At 36.3% G+C, this 15,311-nt stretch overlaps 1 protein-coding gene and 3 pseudogenes across 1 annotated transcript; all 4 read left to right on the top strand.

Annotated features, from left to right (window-relative positions):
• Window positions 1-305: 305 nt before the first annotated feature.
• Window positions 306-1,464, top strand: LOC125850280 (TMV resistance protein N-like; annotated as a pseudogene).
• Window positions 1,366-4,018, top strand: LOC125850279 (TMV resistance protein N-like; annotated as a pseudogene).
• On the top strand, window positions 2,107-2,819 carry LOC125850285 (disease resistance protein Roq1-like). The gene is made up of 2 exons (XM_049530136.1): window positions 2,107-2,560; window positions 2,776-2,819. The coding sequence occupies exons 1-2, from the start codon at window positions 2,107-2,109 to the stop codon at window positions 2,817-2,819; spliced, it is 498 nt and encodes a 165-aa protein (XP_049386093.1).
• Window positions 4,019-5,162: 1,144 nt separating the features above from the next.
• Window positions 5,163-14,965, top strand: LOC125850284 (disease resistance protein Roq1-like; annotated as a pseudogene).
• The last annotated feature ends 346 nt before the right edge of the window (window positions 14,966-15,311 follow it).

Raw genomic sequence — 15,311 nt, 5'->3', positions numbered from 1 at the left:
TTCAATTAAATTAAATAATATCATGTATTTTTGTTTTTTTCATATCATCCCGGCTATCTTGATTTAACACAAATACTCGCTTTCTAATTTTTAATTTAACTCAAGACGGATCATTTAAAAAAAAACGCATCTTCAATACGAGTAAAAAAAAGCTTGTTTATTGCTAATAAACACTATTAAAGAAAACGCTAAAATCCGACATACTCCGTCAGCTTGTCAAGAATCTTTGTTCCATTTTCCTCTTGATAAAGATAAACCTAAAAATGATACTATCTGACCAAATAACTCTTATAAACCTCAATAGTTAAGAGTGCGGTTCTCTTCTTTTCTGCTTATCTCTTTGATGAGGTCAGTTTTCTTTTCTGCTTTTTGTGTGTTTTTTTCTAAATTATTACGATTTTTTTCTTCAATTTCTGGGAAATTTCTCAGTTAGGGCGACGAATTTATATCAATTTTCCGAAAGGTATGATTAAGTTAAGATTTAAATTTGTGCCCCAATTTGGTGCTCATTAGTTTAATTTGTCAGTGCAATACTGAAAAAGAGTACAATTATATGTCATGAATTAGGAAGATGATAACAAGTTTCCTACAGAGGTTTGGAATAATGAAAAAGGTAAAGTCTTTACAATAATATCAGTAAAAATGTAATGACTTTAGTTTTTTCTTTGCCTTTTTTGGTGTAAGTCTTCTTGTCTGTTTTTATACTCTTTAATTTCTCACAGTAATGAAAAAGTTAACATTTTATAAGTTGAAATAGGAAGATGATAACAAGTTCCTCATAAAGACTAGGAATAGTGAAAATGGTGAAGTCTTGTTCTTTATTATTAAACTGGAAATTTGTCTGTCTTTTCTTTCTTTTTGACCAGGTTGGTCAACTCAACTGTTTCACTCTTTTTGACCAAATTATGCATTCACATAGCTGAGAAATAATGTTGCTAGTTGGGCTGAGAAGTTACCTGTTAGTCTTATATCCTTCAACAATGTCTCATGCTTCTTCTTCCAAAATTTGCAAGTACAATGCCTTTTTGAGTTTTAGAGGTGAAGATACACGTAGAAATTTTGTGAGTCATCTCTATAATGCTTTGGAACAAAGAGGGATCCGCACTTTTAAAGATGATGAGCGACTAGAAACGGGAAAAATCAATTTCTGATGAACTTTTGAAAGCCATACAAGAGTCTAAATTTGCTATAGTGATATTTTCAAAAAGCTATGCATCGTCAAGATGGTGTTTAGAGGAGCTTGCACACATCATAAAGTGTAAAAAGGAATTGGAGCAGATTGTGATTCCAGTCTTCTATGATGTGAGTCCATCAGATGTGTGCCATCAACATCCCCCTTTTGCTGATTCATTTTTACAACATGAGGAAAAATGCAAAGATGATATGGAGAAGGTTCAAAGATAGACGGGTGCATTTGCGGAGGCTGGGAAAATATCGGGGTATCATTTACAAAATTTCAAGTAAGTGATCTTCTTCTTTTCTTCGGGTTTCTCTTTATCAAGAGGAAAAAGGACCAAACTTTTAGCTATATGGTTGTTTGATGATGTAATTAGATTTTAAAATGTTATAATTCATAATAGTTGATTTAAGCTACCTTATGACACCGGGGGTGGGGAGAGCGGGGGAACAACCTTTGTGACACTATTATGTGTTTGCTTTAGATATTAATCTATGACAAGTCTTTCCTTTTCTATTTATTTACTCTGAGAGTATTTTCACTGTAATGTAGGGATGAGGCTGAGTGCATCAAGAAGTTAGTTGATGCCATATTTCCCAAGTCACTTCAAATTATTTCACCTTTCCCGGAAAGTTTAGTGGGTAAAAAATCTCAGGTTGAGAAAGTAACCTCATTATTAGATATGGAATCAAATGATGTTTTCTCCATCGGAATTTGGGGTATGGGCGGCATCGGCAAGACAGAAATTGCAAATATTCTACATCAAAGATACCGCCATCGATGTGAAGCTGATTGTTTTCTTGGTGATGTTGGAAAACTTCATCAGAAAAATGGACTAACATGGCTACAACAAGTTGTCATTTGCAAGCTCTTGGGTGAAAAATTGACTCTAACTAGTGAGCATGAAGGGATGAATATTTTAAAGAAATATGCTTCGCTGGAAGAAAGTTCTGTTCATCCTTGATGATGTAAACCATCAAGAACAGTGGGAATTTTTAGTTGGAGGGTCAAAGTGGTTTGGTAGGGGTAGCAGAATTATTTTAACGGCAAGAAACAAGCACCTGTTAATCAGTCACGTTGGGGATAACGTGTATGAAGTCCAACTATTATCGGAGGATGAAGCACTTGAATTGTTCAGTAGTCATGCTTTTAGAGAAAAATCACCAAAAGAAGATTTTATGGAACTTTCAAGACAAGTGGTGCACCATGCTGGTGGACTCCCTTCAGCTCTTAAAGTTTTGGGTTCTTCATTTTACGGACGAGACAAAAAGCACTGGAGACACGTAATTGATCGGCAGAAGAGAATCCCTCACAAGGATATTTTCGGAAAGCTTAGGCTTAGTTTTGATTGTCTGGACAAAGATGAGAAGGAATCATTTTTAGGTTTAAAGAGGTTTTATTTTCATTATGAAATTAAAAGAAAAGAAATATATATTTGGATTTTAAGACAATTATGTATCTCAAAAGTTCTTTTCCAGATTGGCTACCGCCTTTAATGATCATAACAACCTTATCTTCTCTTTATTTTTTTTTCCTACAAAATATTTCTATTAGGAGTACTAGTTAAGCTCACTGTTCTTTTTTTTTTTTGGAAACAGAAATTGAGCAACTTGAAGCATTTGGATCTCATGGACAGCTGTGAGTTAAGAAAAACCCCTAATTTTGGTGATATGCCAAACTTAGAGACACTAAATTTACACGGTGTGTGAATTTGGAAGAGGTCCATTCCTCATTTGGACATTGCAGACTGCTTACTTATTTGAGTTTGGAAGGTTATCGCAAACTTAAGAAGATTCCAAAATTTGTCTGCGTGGGATCTCTTGAGACTCTCAATCTCCTTGAATGCACAAGCTTAGAAGAATTTCCAGAAATCTGTGGAGATATGCCGCGCTTATCAATACTCTATGTAAAATACCCGTGGATAAGAAGCTTACCTCCATCTTTCAGCAGCCTTAGAAATTTGCAATTGACTGAGTGTGAAGTTCTTGAGAGTATTCTGGACACCATTCAAAATCTTAGAGATCTCAGTATTTCAGGTTTCAATAAATTTGCAACACTGCCAAACAACCTCTTTGAATCACAGCAATTGGGATGTCTTGGTATATACCGATGTTCTGGATTGGTAAAGCTCCCCATATCTCTTGGAGTTCAAAAGAAGCTCCGTTTGTTAGAGATAGATGGATGTGAGAACTTAAAGAAGCTTCCAAGCTCGATTCAGATGAAATCCCTTCAAAAGCTCAAGATATCTAATTCCCCAAAATTAGATACATTTCCAGAAATCGACGGAGATATGCATTACTTGACACAGCTGACTCTGAATTCTACTGGGATAGGAGAAGTGCCTTCATCCATTGGGCATCTAGGAGACCTCGAATATCTGCAATTTGATGAAACTTCGATGTCTTTACCTCGACGGGTGCAACAAGCTAGAGAAGCTTCCAGAAAACATTGGTGATTTGCAAGATTTACATATACTTGATGCGAGCGAAACTGCAATCTCCCAACCACCTCCCTCCATCACTAAGCTTGGCAAACTGTGGAAGTTACGATTCTCACATGAACAACAATTTCAACATTCCTCAAGTTTTGTCTTGAATCAAGTATCAGGTTTATCCTCCTTGACATCACATGATCTTAATAATCACAACATATTGAGTGGACTTCCTGAGGATTTAGGATCTTTGCACTCTTTGGAAAATTTGAATGTAAGTGGAAGCAATATTTCTTGTTTACCAAAAAGCTTCAAAGGACTCTTACACCTTCAGCATCTGAACGTATAATTCTGTCAGAATCTTAATGAACTGCCAGGAGAGCTACCCCCAAATTTAAGGGAGCTATTTGCTGATTATCATCTAACCTTGAAGAGCAGCAAAAATCTCGTAATTTGTTGTCTTAAGCTGAACCCATTTTGGTATACTGATAAATTCATGGGTTTTTTGATAAGTTACGGTCCTACTAGACTGGACGCAAGATTAGAAGCTACATTGGTCTGCAAGTCTGACCCTGAAAGAAAATATTCCTTGGAGTAGAACTACATCCCTGAATATTCGAGGTTTGAGTATCCTTTCATTTGTTGTGCCTATATACCGTTTGAAACATTGTGGCATGCTTCTGACAATAAAGAAGGGAAGAACCCAAATGATGCAAAGGTCTGTTTATGACTTGTTTTACATCACAATTTTCAAATATTTTTCTGTCTTTCTTAAATTTTGTATTCAACCAAACATGTATCATAAAATGGTATGGAAAGTGTATGTTCTACATTGTTGGTACAATTTGTATGTACCCTTCGCAAATGAAAATTAATTATATACCAGGAATTTGTATCGATGATAGATGGATGAAATTTTTATTTATAATGTTGGTGTTTGAGTGGGAAACAACTTCTCTACCTTAACTAGGTAAGGGTAAAGTTACGTACACACCATCTTCCTAAGATCCCTTTATATGTAAAAGGTAATTTGGATTGGGAGAGACATTTTTAATTTGAAAATTAATGCTATTAAAAATAATTGAGTCCTGTTGGAAGGGGTATGAGATTTTAGTATGTCATTTGTGATGCTGATATAGGGCATATATAAGATCTGTTTAGCCATAAAAAGTAGTATTTCTGTTTATGATGTGTTTGTTGTTAATTGACTCTCAAGTATACGGTGATATTGTTCCATAGAATTTGTATATATAATGTAAATATAAAAAGGGATGCTCCATTGTGAGTTGAGAAAACTTCCGTAGCTCAATAAGCAGATAGAAGACTATAAGTTCTTTTTAAATTTACGTAAACACTTTAAAACTATTCTGAATCCAAACAGGCTCTTATATACCTCAATAGTTAGCTTTTGGGTGTGGTTCTCCCAGATCAGTCTTCCTTTTCTGTTTTTTCTTCTAAATTATTACGAAATTTTTCTTCAATTTCTGGACAATTCCTCAGGTAGGGCAACAAATTTATATCAATTTACAGAAAGGTATGATTAAGTTAAAAGGTATGCGTGGCTTATCAATACTCAATCTAGGATCCCCTGGATAAGAAGCTTACCCCCGTCTTTCAGCAGCCTTAGAGAGTTGCGATTGGCTAATTGTGAAATTCTTGAATGTATTCCAGACACTATTCAAAATCTTAGATATCTCAGAATTTCTGATTGCAATAAACTTACAACACTGCCAAACAGCCACTTTGAATCACAGCAATTGGAAGTTGTTGATAAATACGGATCTCTCAGCAGCCTTAGATATTTGGAATTGAATTGTTGTAAAATTCTTGAGAGTATTCTAGACACTATTCGAAATCTTAGTAGTCTCAGTATTTTATGTTGCAATAAACTTGCAACACTGCCAAACAGCCTCTTTGAATCACAGCAATTGGAATATCTTTATATATACGGATGTTCTGGATTGGTAAATCTCCCCTCATCTCTTGGCGTTCAAAAGAATCTCGGTGGGTTAGAGATAGAAAGATGTTTGAAGTTAGAGAAGTTTCCAAGCTCTATTCGGATGAAATCCGTTAAATATCTCAAGATATTTAATTCCCCAAAATTAGATACATTTCCAGAAATCAAAGGAGATATGCATTACTTGAAAAATCTGAATCTGAATTCTACTGGGATAAGAGAAGTACCTTCATCCATTGGGAATCTGCTTAGCCTCACTCAGCTATATCTGAAAGGTTGTGAAGATCTTGTAAGTCTACCAGACAGCCTCTGTAATTTGATGAATCTGGGTGCAAAAGGCTAGAGAAGCTTCCAGAAAACATTGGTGATCTGCAAGAGCTAGTGATACTTGATGCGAGCGATACTGCAATCTCCCAACCACCTTCCTCCATCACTAAGCTTGGCAAACTGTGGAAGTTAATTAGGATTCTCACATGAAAAACAACTTCAATATTCCTCAAATTTCGTCTTGCATCAAGTATCAGGTTTATCCACGTTAAGAGAACTTGATCTTAGTAATCTCAACATATTGGGTGGACTTCCTGAGGATTGAGGATCTTTGAACTCTTTGAAAACACTGAGGGTGTGTTTGGTATGAAGGAAAATGTTTTCCATGGAAAATGTTTTCTTAGAAAACAAGTTGATTTTTAACTTGTTTTCTTATGTTTGGTTAGTGAGTGGAAAACATTTTTTGGAAAACAATTTCTAGTGTTTGGTTGGTGAGTAAGGAATTTTTTTAGGAAAATAATTTTCTATGCTCTTTCACCCCCAACCCCTCCCCACTAGATCTTGATATTTTTCTATTATTTTTACACACACTATCAAATAATCCTTTAGAATAAGATCTCTAATTTTACAATGAATATATTTTATGTATCGAACTGTCGTTTTAATCAAAAAATAACTTGAAAACAGCGCGCCATATATTAGTACATGCTTCTAGCTAACACTATACAGATGAGACTTGAAGTTTTTCACATTATTGTGCACAGTTGCTCATCTCTGTACACCACACACATATTTCAAATGTGCATAGTACAATGAAACACATGCTTGCTCATCCTTATCGAAAGCAAAAGGCCACAATTCATAGATTTACCAAAAAATATCGAATCCAATGCATAAATTCACCAAGTAAAGTCAAATTCAAACACATGAGCAAGTATTTCAGCAAAAAAGCAAGTGAAAGATGAATATTTTGAAGAATTATTGAAAGCATACCTTCGAAATTCTTGTAAACAATCTGTGTACAAAAAATCAGAATTACTGATTTCAATAAACTTTGCAAAAACACGAAGTAACCAAAGTTTAATAAACCAGTAAGAATAGATGAACATAAATTAATTGACAAAACTAAAATCTGTAATAAACGTACCACAATCTGGAAAAACAGAATCAGAAAAAGATCAAGCCCACTGAATGCACAGTGTCCCCTTAAGGAAATTATTCCCCTCTAGTATCCGAGGTTTGATTTGGAATATGTCCTCCCAGGATAGAATGATCTCAATCACCAGTGTATTGATACCCAAAACGCTGGTGTCAGCGAACCACTCAACAGCAGTAAAGTACACGAAGAAATTTTGTGCAGAAGAAGAAGAAGAAATCAGAAAAAATTCGTAAGGAATAAATCTGAAGAATCAATGTATTTATAGGCAAGAGGAACTGGTTCCGAAAGGTTGCAATCCTTTCAGAATCCACACGACCATTCATGAAAGTTGCAACCTTTCAAACGGTCATGGCTGTTTCTGAAAGTTGCAACCTTTCAGAACAGTCACTGCGGGAAATTTAAATAAAACGGGAAAGATTTAAATTAAACGGGTCGCGCGTGGATCCGAGTCGGGTCGGGTCAATTAACTAATTAATTGAATCGGTTAATTAACTAATTAAAACGTTGGCCATTTAATTTAATTTAATTAATTAAATAATTAATTAACTAAAATAATTAAAACAAACTTTGTCCAAAAAATAATCTCTCGATCGATCATTTTTCCAAATCCAAATCCAAAGCCAAAGCCGAGCCGAGCGAGCGACGACGACGACGGCGCGAGGGGGGTCCCTCTTTCCAATCCTTTTAACAATTAATAGGAGTGTTTCTATATTTAAACTCTCCTATTTTTCTTTCCACCACCGATGAGGGACAAATGTCTTTTCAATAAAGCATAAGAGGACTTTTCAAGTTCCCAAATTTTTCCAATTTCCTCTTTCATCTTCCCTCAATTTCCCATTAACTCTTGCTACATACCCAACAATCCCCCACATTAATGGGGAATGGTTATAACATAAGGAATGCACGGACGAGTGTGTACTTTACAAGCAAGAGTCAATTGCATCTGGATAAGTAGGTTTCCCCTTGGACTTTCCGTAGTGAACATATGTCGGATATACTCGATCAATCGGTAGATACGATATCTTTGAACCGTCGAGCTTTGGTGTATACCTAGACAACCATATGTCACACAATTAACCCTTTACCGTTTATGGTTCTTACGATTGTGTTCGTTTCAGCCATAAACATTTCCTGGTTTCATGAGTGTATAAAGAATAGGCTTTTGACATAAAATTCTTTTTGAAGCGGCTTACACTTCACACTCACATAGGTGATTTCTAACTGTGTCATCTCGTAGATACACTATTTGGTCAAATATGCCAAACTTAGCAAATCATTAAAAACTTTAAGCTTTATTAACTCATTAACAAGCCTTAAAGTCTTAACCTTGTTCCTGAACATTGTCTTCATCATGTGAATGGATTGAGTTGATTGACAATGTCGAACCGTCAGTCACAATTTTGTTTTTCTCCTTGAATCTAGCTCTTGGGATCTCCAGTCTGCTAGATAGAGTTACCGCCCTGCTGACTTGTCCTAAGCCGTAAACCCATTCCCTTAGATGATCTTTCAACTGCCTCTCTCACTAGGCCTTTCATTAGTGGATCTGACACATTATCGCTTGACTTCACATAGTCAATTGTGATAATTCCACTAGAGAGGAGTTGTCTTACGGTACTATGTCTCCGTCGTATATGACGAGACTTCCCGTGGTACATAACGCTCTCTGCCCTACCTATTGTTGCTTGACTATCACAATATATGTAAATAGGTCCCACAGGTTTGGGCCAGAATGGAATATCCTCTAAGAAATTTTGGAGCCATTCAGCTTCTTCACCGGCCTTATCTAAGGCAATGAATTCAGATTCCATTGTGGAGCGAGCGATACATGTCTGTTTGGATGATTTCCAAGAGACTGCTCCTCCACCAAGTGTAAACACATAACCACTTGTGGATTTTACTTCATTTGACCCGGCGATCCAATTTGCATCACTATATCCTTTAATCACGGCAGGATATTTATTATAATGCAAAACATAGTGTTGTGTATGCTTCAAATAACCCAACACACGTTTCATTGCCATCCAGTGAGTTTGATTCGGATTACTAGTGAAACGACTCAATTTGCTAATAGCACATGCTATATTTGGTCGCGTACAATTCATAATATACATCAAACTTCCCAACACTCTGGCATATTTCAATTGAGAGTCACTTTCACCTACATTCTTTTGAAATGTAAAGCTTAAATCAATTGGAGTTTTGACAACATTGAAATTCAAGTACTTGAACTTATCCAATACTTTTTCAATATAATGAGATTGAGATAATGCTAGTCCCTGAGGAGTTTTGAGAATCCTGATCCCTAAGATCAAATCAGCAACTCATAAGTCCTTCATATCGAAATTGCTGGACAGCATGCGGTTAGTAGCATTTATATTGTCAATATATTTACTCATTATTAACATGTCATCAACATACAAACAAACAATGACTTCATGATTCGGAACGTTTTTAATGTAAACACACTTATCACATTCGTTAATCTTGAATCCATTTGTCAACATTGTTTGATCAAATTTAGCATGCCATTGTTTGGGTGCTTGCTTGAGTCCATAAAGCGACTTCACAAGTCTGCACACTTTCTCTTCTTTACCAGGAACCACAAACCCTTCAGGTTGTTCCATGTAAATTTCTTCCTCCAACTCTCCATTTAAGAAGGCTGTTTTTACATCCATTTGGTGGATTTTAAGATCATGCACTGCCGCTAGTGCTATTAACATTCTAATTGATGTTATCCTTGTTACTGGAGAGTATGTATCAAAGTAGTCCAGACCTTCCTTTTGTCTATATCCTTTGACTACAAGTCTAGCCTTATATTTGTCAATAGTCCCATCGGCTTTCATTTTCCTTTTAAAGATCCACTTTGATCCTAAAGGTTTATTTCCTGGAGGAAGATCAGCCAATTCCCAAGTATGATTACTTAAAATTGATTCGATCTCACTATTGACAGCTTCTTTCCAATAGATTGACTCAGATGACGACATAGCTGCTTTAAATGTTGGAGGCTCATTTTCAAGCAAAAATGCCACAAAATCTGGTCCGAAAGAAGTGGATTTCCGTTGGCGAGTACTACGCCTAGGATCTTCATTAGGTTGTGCATTTTCCTTTGATTCTTCCCGTGGTCGTTTAGATCTTTCACTTGTCGACTCACATTCAGTTTTATACGGATAAATGTGTTCAAAGAACTCAGCGTTATCTGACTCAATTACTGTATTCACATGAATTTCAGGATTATCAGATTTGTGAACCAAAAACCGGCAGGCCTTACTGTTCACAGCATATCCAATAAATACACAATCCACTGTTTTGGGTCCAATTTTCACCCTCTTAGGTAAAGGAACTTCTACCTTGGCAAGACACCCCCACACTTTGAAATATTTCAAGTTGGGTTTCCTTCCTTTCCATAACTCATATGGAATTGATTGCGTTTTGCTACGGGGTACCCTATTGAGTATCTTGTTAGCCGTAAGGATGGCTTCTCCCCATAGATTTCTTGGTGAACCAGAACTGATTATTAAGGCATTCATCATTTCCTTTAATGTTCTGTTCTTCCGTTCAGCCAATCCATTTGACTGCGGTGTATAGGGTGCAGTAGTTTGATGTATAATACCATATTCCAAACATATCTCAGCAAAAGGAGATTCGTATTCTCCACCCCTATCACTTCGAATCATTTTTATCTTTAGATTCAATTGATTTTCCACTTCATTTTTGTATTGCTTAAATGCATCAATTGCTTCATCCTTACTATTAAGCAAGTATACATAACAAAATCGAGTGCAATCGTCAATAAAAGTTATAAAATACTTTTTCCCACCACGAGATGGTGTCGACTTCATATCACATATATCTGTGTGAATTAAGTCTAAAGGTTTTGAATTTCTTTCAACAGACTTATAAGGATGTTTAACAAACTTACTTTCCACACAAATTTCGCATTTCGATTTATCGCATTTAAAATCAGGCAATACTTCTAAAGTAACCAATTTCCGCAAGGCTTTGTAATTTACATGTCCCAAACGGGCATGCCATAAATCATTTGACTCCAATAAGTAAACAGAAGCAGAATTCTTATTAATACTGTCAACAACCATTACATTCAGTTTGAAGAGGCCCTCAGTGAGGTAGCCTTTTCCTAAGAACATCTCATTCTTACTTATTACAGCTTTGTCACTAACTAGGACACACTTGAACCCGTTTTTAACGAGCAGTGCAGCAGAAACTAAATTCTTCCTAATAGTAGGAACGTGCAGAACGTTGTTCAGAGTCAACACCTTGCCGGATGTCATCTTCAACATTACTTTCCCAGTTCCTGCAATCCTTGCTGTTGCTGTGTTTCCCATGAACAAATCTTCATCAACCTCAGCAGGAGTGTATGTTGCAAAGGCTTCTTTCGCAGAGCAAATATGTCGAGTGGCACCTGAGTCGAGAAACCACTCCTTGGGATTTCCAACTAAGTTGCACTCTGAGATCATTGCACACAGGTCATCTGCATCTTCCATCTCTTCCACGATGTTTGCTTGGCTTTTGCCTTTGCCTTTGTCTTTGTCTTTGTCCTTTCTTGGAGCACGACAGTCAGAAGACTTGTGACCAGCCTTACCACAATTGTAACAGTTGCCCTTGAACTTTTTCTTGGCCTGTTCTGACTTCTGTCCGTTGGACTTCTTTCTCTTCTTGTCTTTTGTAGGAGCTTCTTCAACAATATTAACTCCAATTACTGTCGAACTCTTACGAGACTTCTTTTCGGCGGTTTTGTTATCTTCCTCAATCTTGAGCCGAATCACAAGATCTTCAAGCTTCATTTCCTTACGTTTGTGCTTTAAATAATTCTTGAAGTCATTCCACGAAGGAGGTAACTTCTCGATCATTGCAGCCACTTGAAACGCTTCATTTACTACCATATCTTCAGCAATCAGATCATGGAAAATAAGTTGAAGTTCCTGCACTTGTGATCCAACAGTTTTACTATCTGACATTTTATAGTCTAAAAACTTTGCGACCACAAACTTTTTCAAGCATGCATCTTCTGTCTTATATTTCTTCTCAAGTGCATCCCACAATTCTTTCGAAGTTGTCATTGCACTATAGACATTATATAAGTCATCCTCTAACGCACTCAAAATGTAGCCCTTACATAGGAAGTCTGCCTGTTTCCATGCTTCAATAATCATGAATTTTTCTCTGTCTGGCATTTCAGCAGAAGGCACTGGAGTTACTTCATTGGTAAATTTCTGCAGACCAAGAGTGGTAAGCCAGAAAAATACCCGTTGCTGCCATCCTTTGAAATTCACACCAGAGAATTTTCCCGGTTTCTCTGCTGGTGGTACAGCAGTTCGGGTTGGTGCAGCAACAGCCACCGTAACATTGTCATTAGCCATTTCAGAATCTGTAACAAACAGAAATTGATACAAATGACTCAGTAAGCAATAACTTAAGTTGCAAACTTAACAGGAGTATAAAACCACGAAGGTTTTTCTCTCCACCAGAAACACAGATTAAAAAGTATAAAATAATTTCCTTAAGATTGTTATCAATCTGTGTATAAAAAATCAGAATTACTGATTTCAATAAACTTTGCAGAAACACGAAGTAACCAAAGTTTAATAAACCAGTAAGAATAGATGAACAGAAATTAATTGACAAAACTAAAATCTGTAAAAAAAAAAACGTACCACAATCTGGAAAAACAAAATCAGAAAAAGATCAAGCCCACTGAATGCACAGTGTCCCCTTAAGGAAATTATTCCCCTCTAGTATCCGAGGTTTGATTTGGAATATGTCCTCCCAGGATAGAATGATCTCAATCACCAGTGTATTGATACCCAAAACTCTGGTGTCAGCGAACCACTCAACAGCAGTAAAATACACGAAGAAATTTTGTGCAGAAGAAGAAGAAGAAATCAGAAAAATTCGTAAGGAATAAATCTGAAGAATCAATGTATTTATAGGCAAGAGGAACTGGTTCCGAAAGGTTGCAATCCTTTCAGAATCCACACGACCATTCATGAAAGTTTGCAACCTTTCAAATGGTCATGGCTGTTTCTGAAAGTTGCAACCTTTCAGAACAGTCACTGCGGGAAATTTAAATAAAACGGGAAAGATTTAAATAAAACGGGTCGCGCGTGGATCCGAGTCGGGTCGGGTTAATTAACTAATTAATTGAATCGGTTAATTAACTAATTAAAACGTTGGCCATTTAATTTAATTTAATTAATTAAATAATTAATTAACTAAAATAATTAAAACAAACTTTGTCCAAAAAATAATCTCTCGATCGATCATTTTTCCAAATCCAAATCCAAATCCAAATCCAAATCCGAAGCCGAAGCCGAAGCTGAAGCCGAAGCCGAAGCCAAGCCGAGCGAGCGACGACGACGACGGCGCGAGGGGGGTCCCTCTTTCCAACCCTTTTAACAATTAATAGGAGTGTTTCTATATTTAAACTCTCCTATTTTTCTTTCCACCACCGATGAGGGACAAATGTCTTTTCTTAACTAAAATAATTAAAACAAACTTTGTCCAAAAAAATAATCTCTCGATCATTTTTCCGAAGCCAAAGCCGAAGCCGAGCGACGACGACGGCGCGAGGGGGGTCCCTCTTTCCAACCCTTTTAACAATTAATATGAGTGTTTCTATATTTAAACTCTCCTATTTTTCTTTCCACCACCGATGAGGGACAAATGTCTTTTCAATAAAGCATAAGAGGACTTTTCAAGTTCTCAACTTTTCAAGTTCCCAACTTTTTCCAAGTTCCTCTTTCATCTTCCCTCAATTTCCCATTAACTCTTGCTACATACCCAACAATTCTTACAGGAATATGAATGAGAAGAACAACAATGGAAACCCTAAATTTGGAGAGGAACAAGCTGGAGAAATAATGGAGAAATAGCGCTCCTTCACTACGTTTGAGGATGGGCAAGGGCGTAGGCTGGGGTGAAATTCGTTTGTGTTGTGTGTCGACTTCTTTTCCGGAAAATGATTCCGCAGACTTGTTACGGAAGTCGTTTTCCGCTGATTTTAGGAAAACAAGTCGTTTAGGAAAATGTTTTCCCAACATTTTGTTGCAACCAAACAAAAGAAAATAGGAAAACATTTTCCTCCATACCAAACACACCCTGAGTCTAAGTGGAAGCAATATTTCTTGTTTACCCAAAAACATCAACAAACTCTCACGGGTTCATTTACTGAACATACAATTCTGTCAGAATCTTAATGAGTTACCGGGAGAGCCACCCCCAAATCTAGAGGAGCTATTTGCAGATTATCATTTAGCCTTGAAGAGCATCAAAGATCTCGTAATTAATTGTCTTAAGCTGTATAAGCTCGGGATATCCAACTGTGGAACCGTCTCAAGTGAACAAGTTAATGTGTTCCTACAACATTTTCTCACGACATGCATCCAGGTTTTTATCTTATATATGAATGTTGAATATTCTCGTCAAATTGATTTCTAGTAGTAATAATAATTTCTATTCTATTGCATGCAGTTTGACTTTCTCCAAAGAGATTATTTTCTCATTTTTTTTCCTGATCAAGTCGGAATTCCAGAGTTGTTTGATTATGATCGGTTTATAAATCAAAAAGAGATCTCAATTGATCTGAACCCATCTTGGTATACCGATAAATTCCTGGGTTTTTGGATAAGTTACGGTCCTGCTATACGGGACACAAGATTAGAAGTTACATTGGTCCGCAAATCTGACCCTGAAAGAAAATATAATTCCTTCAAGTATAACATCCATCAATATTGGGGGTCCATCGATCATTTAATTTGTTGCGTCTACATACCATTTGAAACATTGTGGAATAATGTTTCTGGCAATAAAGAAGGGAAGAATCCAAATGATTATTACATGTTGGAGGTATATGATTTGTACAGGCAGTGGGAAGAACTATGCTGGGGAATTCGCCTGGAGTATGAAAAGGAGGCAATGAGTGATACTGGTCATCCAAAAAAGAAAAGGAAGCAATGAGTGATGCAAAGGTCTGTTTATGACTTTGTTTTACATCACAATATTTAAATGTTTTTTATTTCTTTCTTAAATTTCGTATTCAACCAAACACGTCTCATAAAATTGTATGGAAAGAATATGTTCTACATTGTTGATACAATTTGTATATGAGGGGTTTGTATCAATGATAGATGGATGCAATTTTTATTTATAATGTTGGTTTTTGAGTTTGAAACAACTTCTTTACACTTAAAAAGTAGGTACGTTGAGTATCCACCATCCTTTCAAAATTTCACTAGATATGTTGGTATTTGAGTCATTTTCTGTGTGATTGTTATAACTTAATGCATGAGCATATATCTAAGAA

This window comes from Solanum stenotomum, unplaced genomic scaffold (assembly GCF_019186545.1).
Source record: "Solanum stenotomum isolate F172 unplaced genomic scaffold, ASM1918654v1 scaffold15813, whole genome shotgun sequence".
In the NCBI taxonomy this organism is placed as follows: domain Eukaryota; kingdom Viridiplantae; phylum Streptophyta; class Magnoliopsida; order Solanales; family Solanaceae; genus Solanum; species Solanum stenotomum.
Note: the sequence above shows the minus strand (reverse complement) of the source record. Positions and strands in the feature narration are given on the sequence as shown.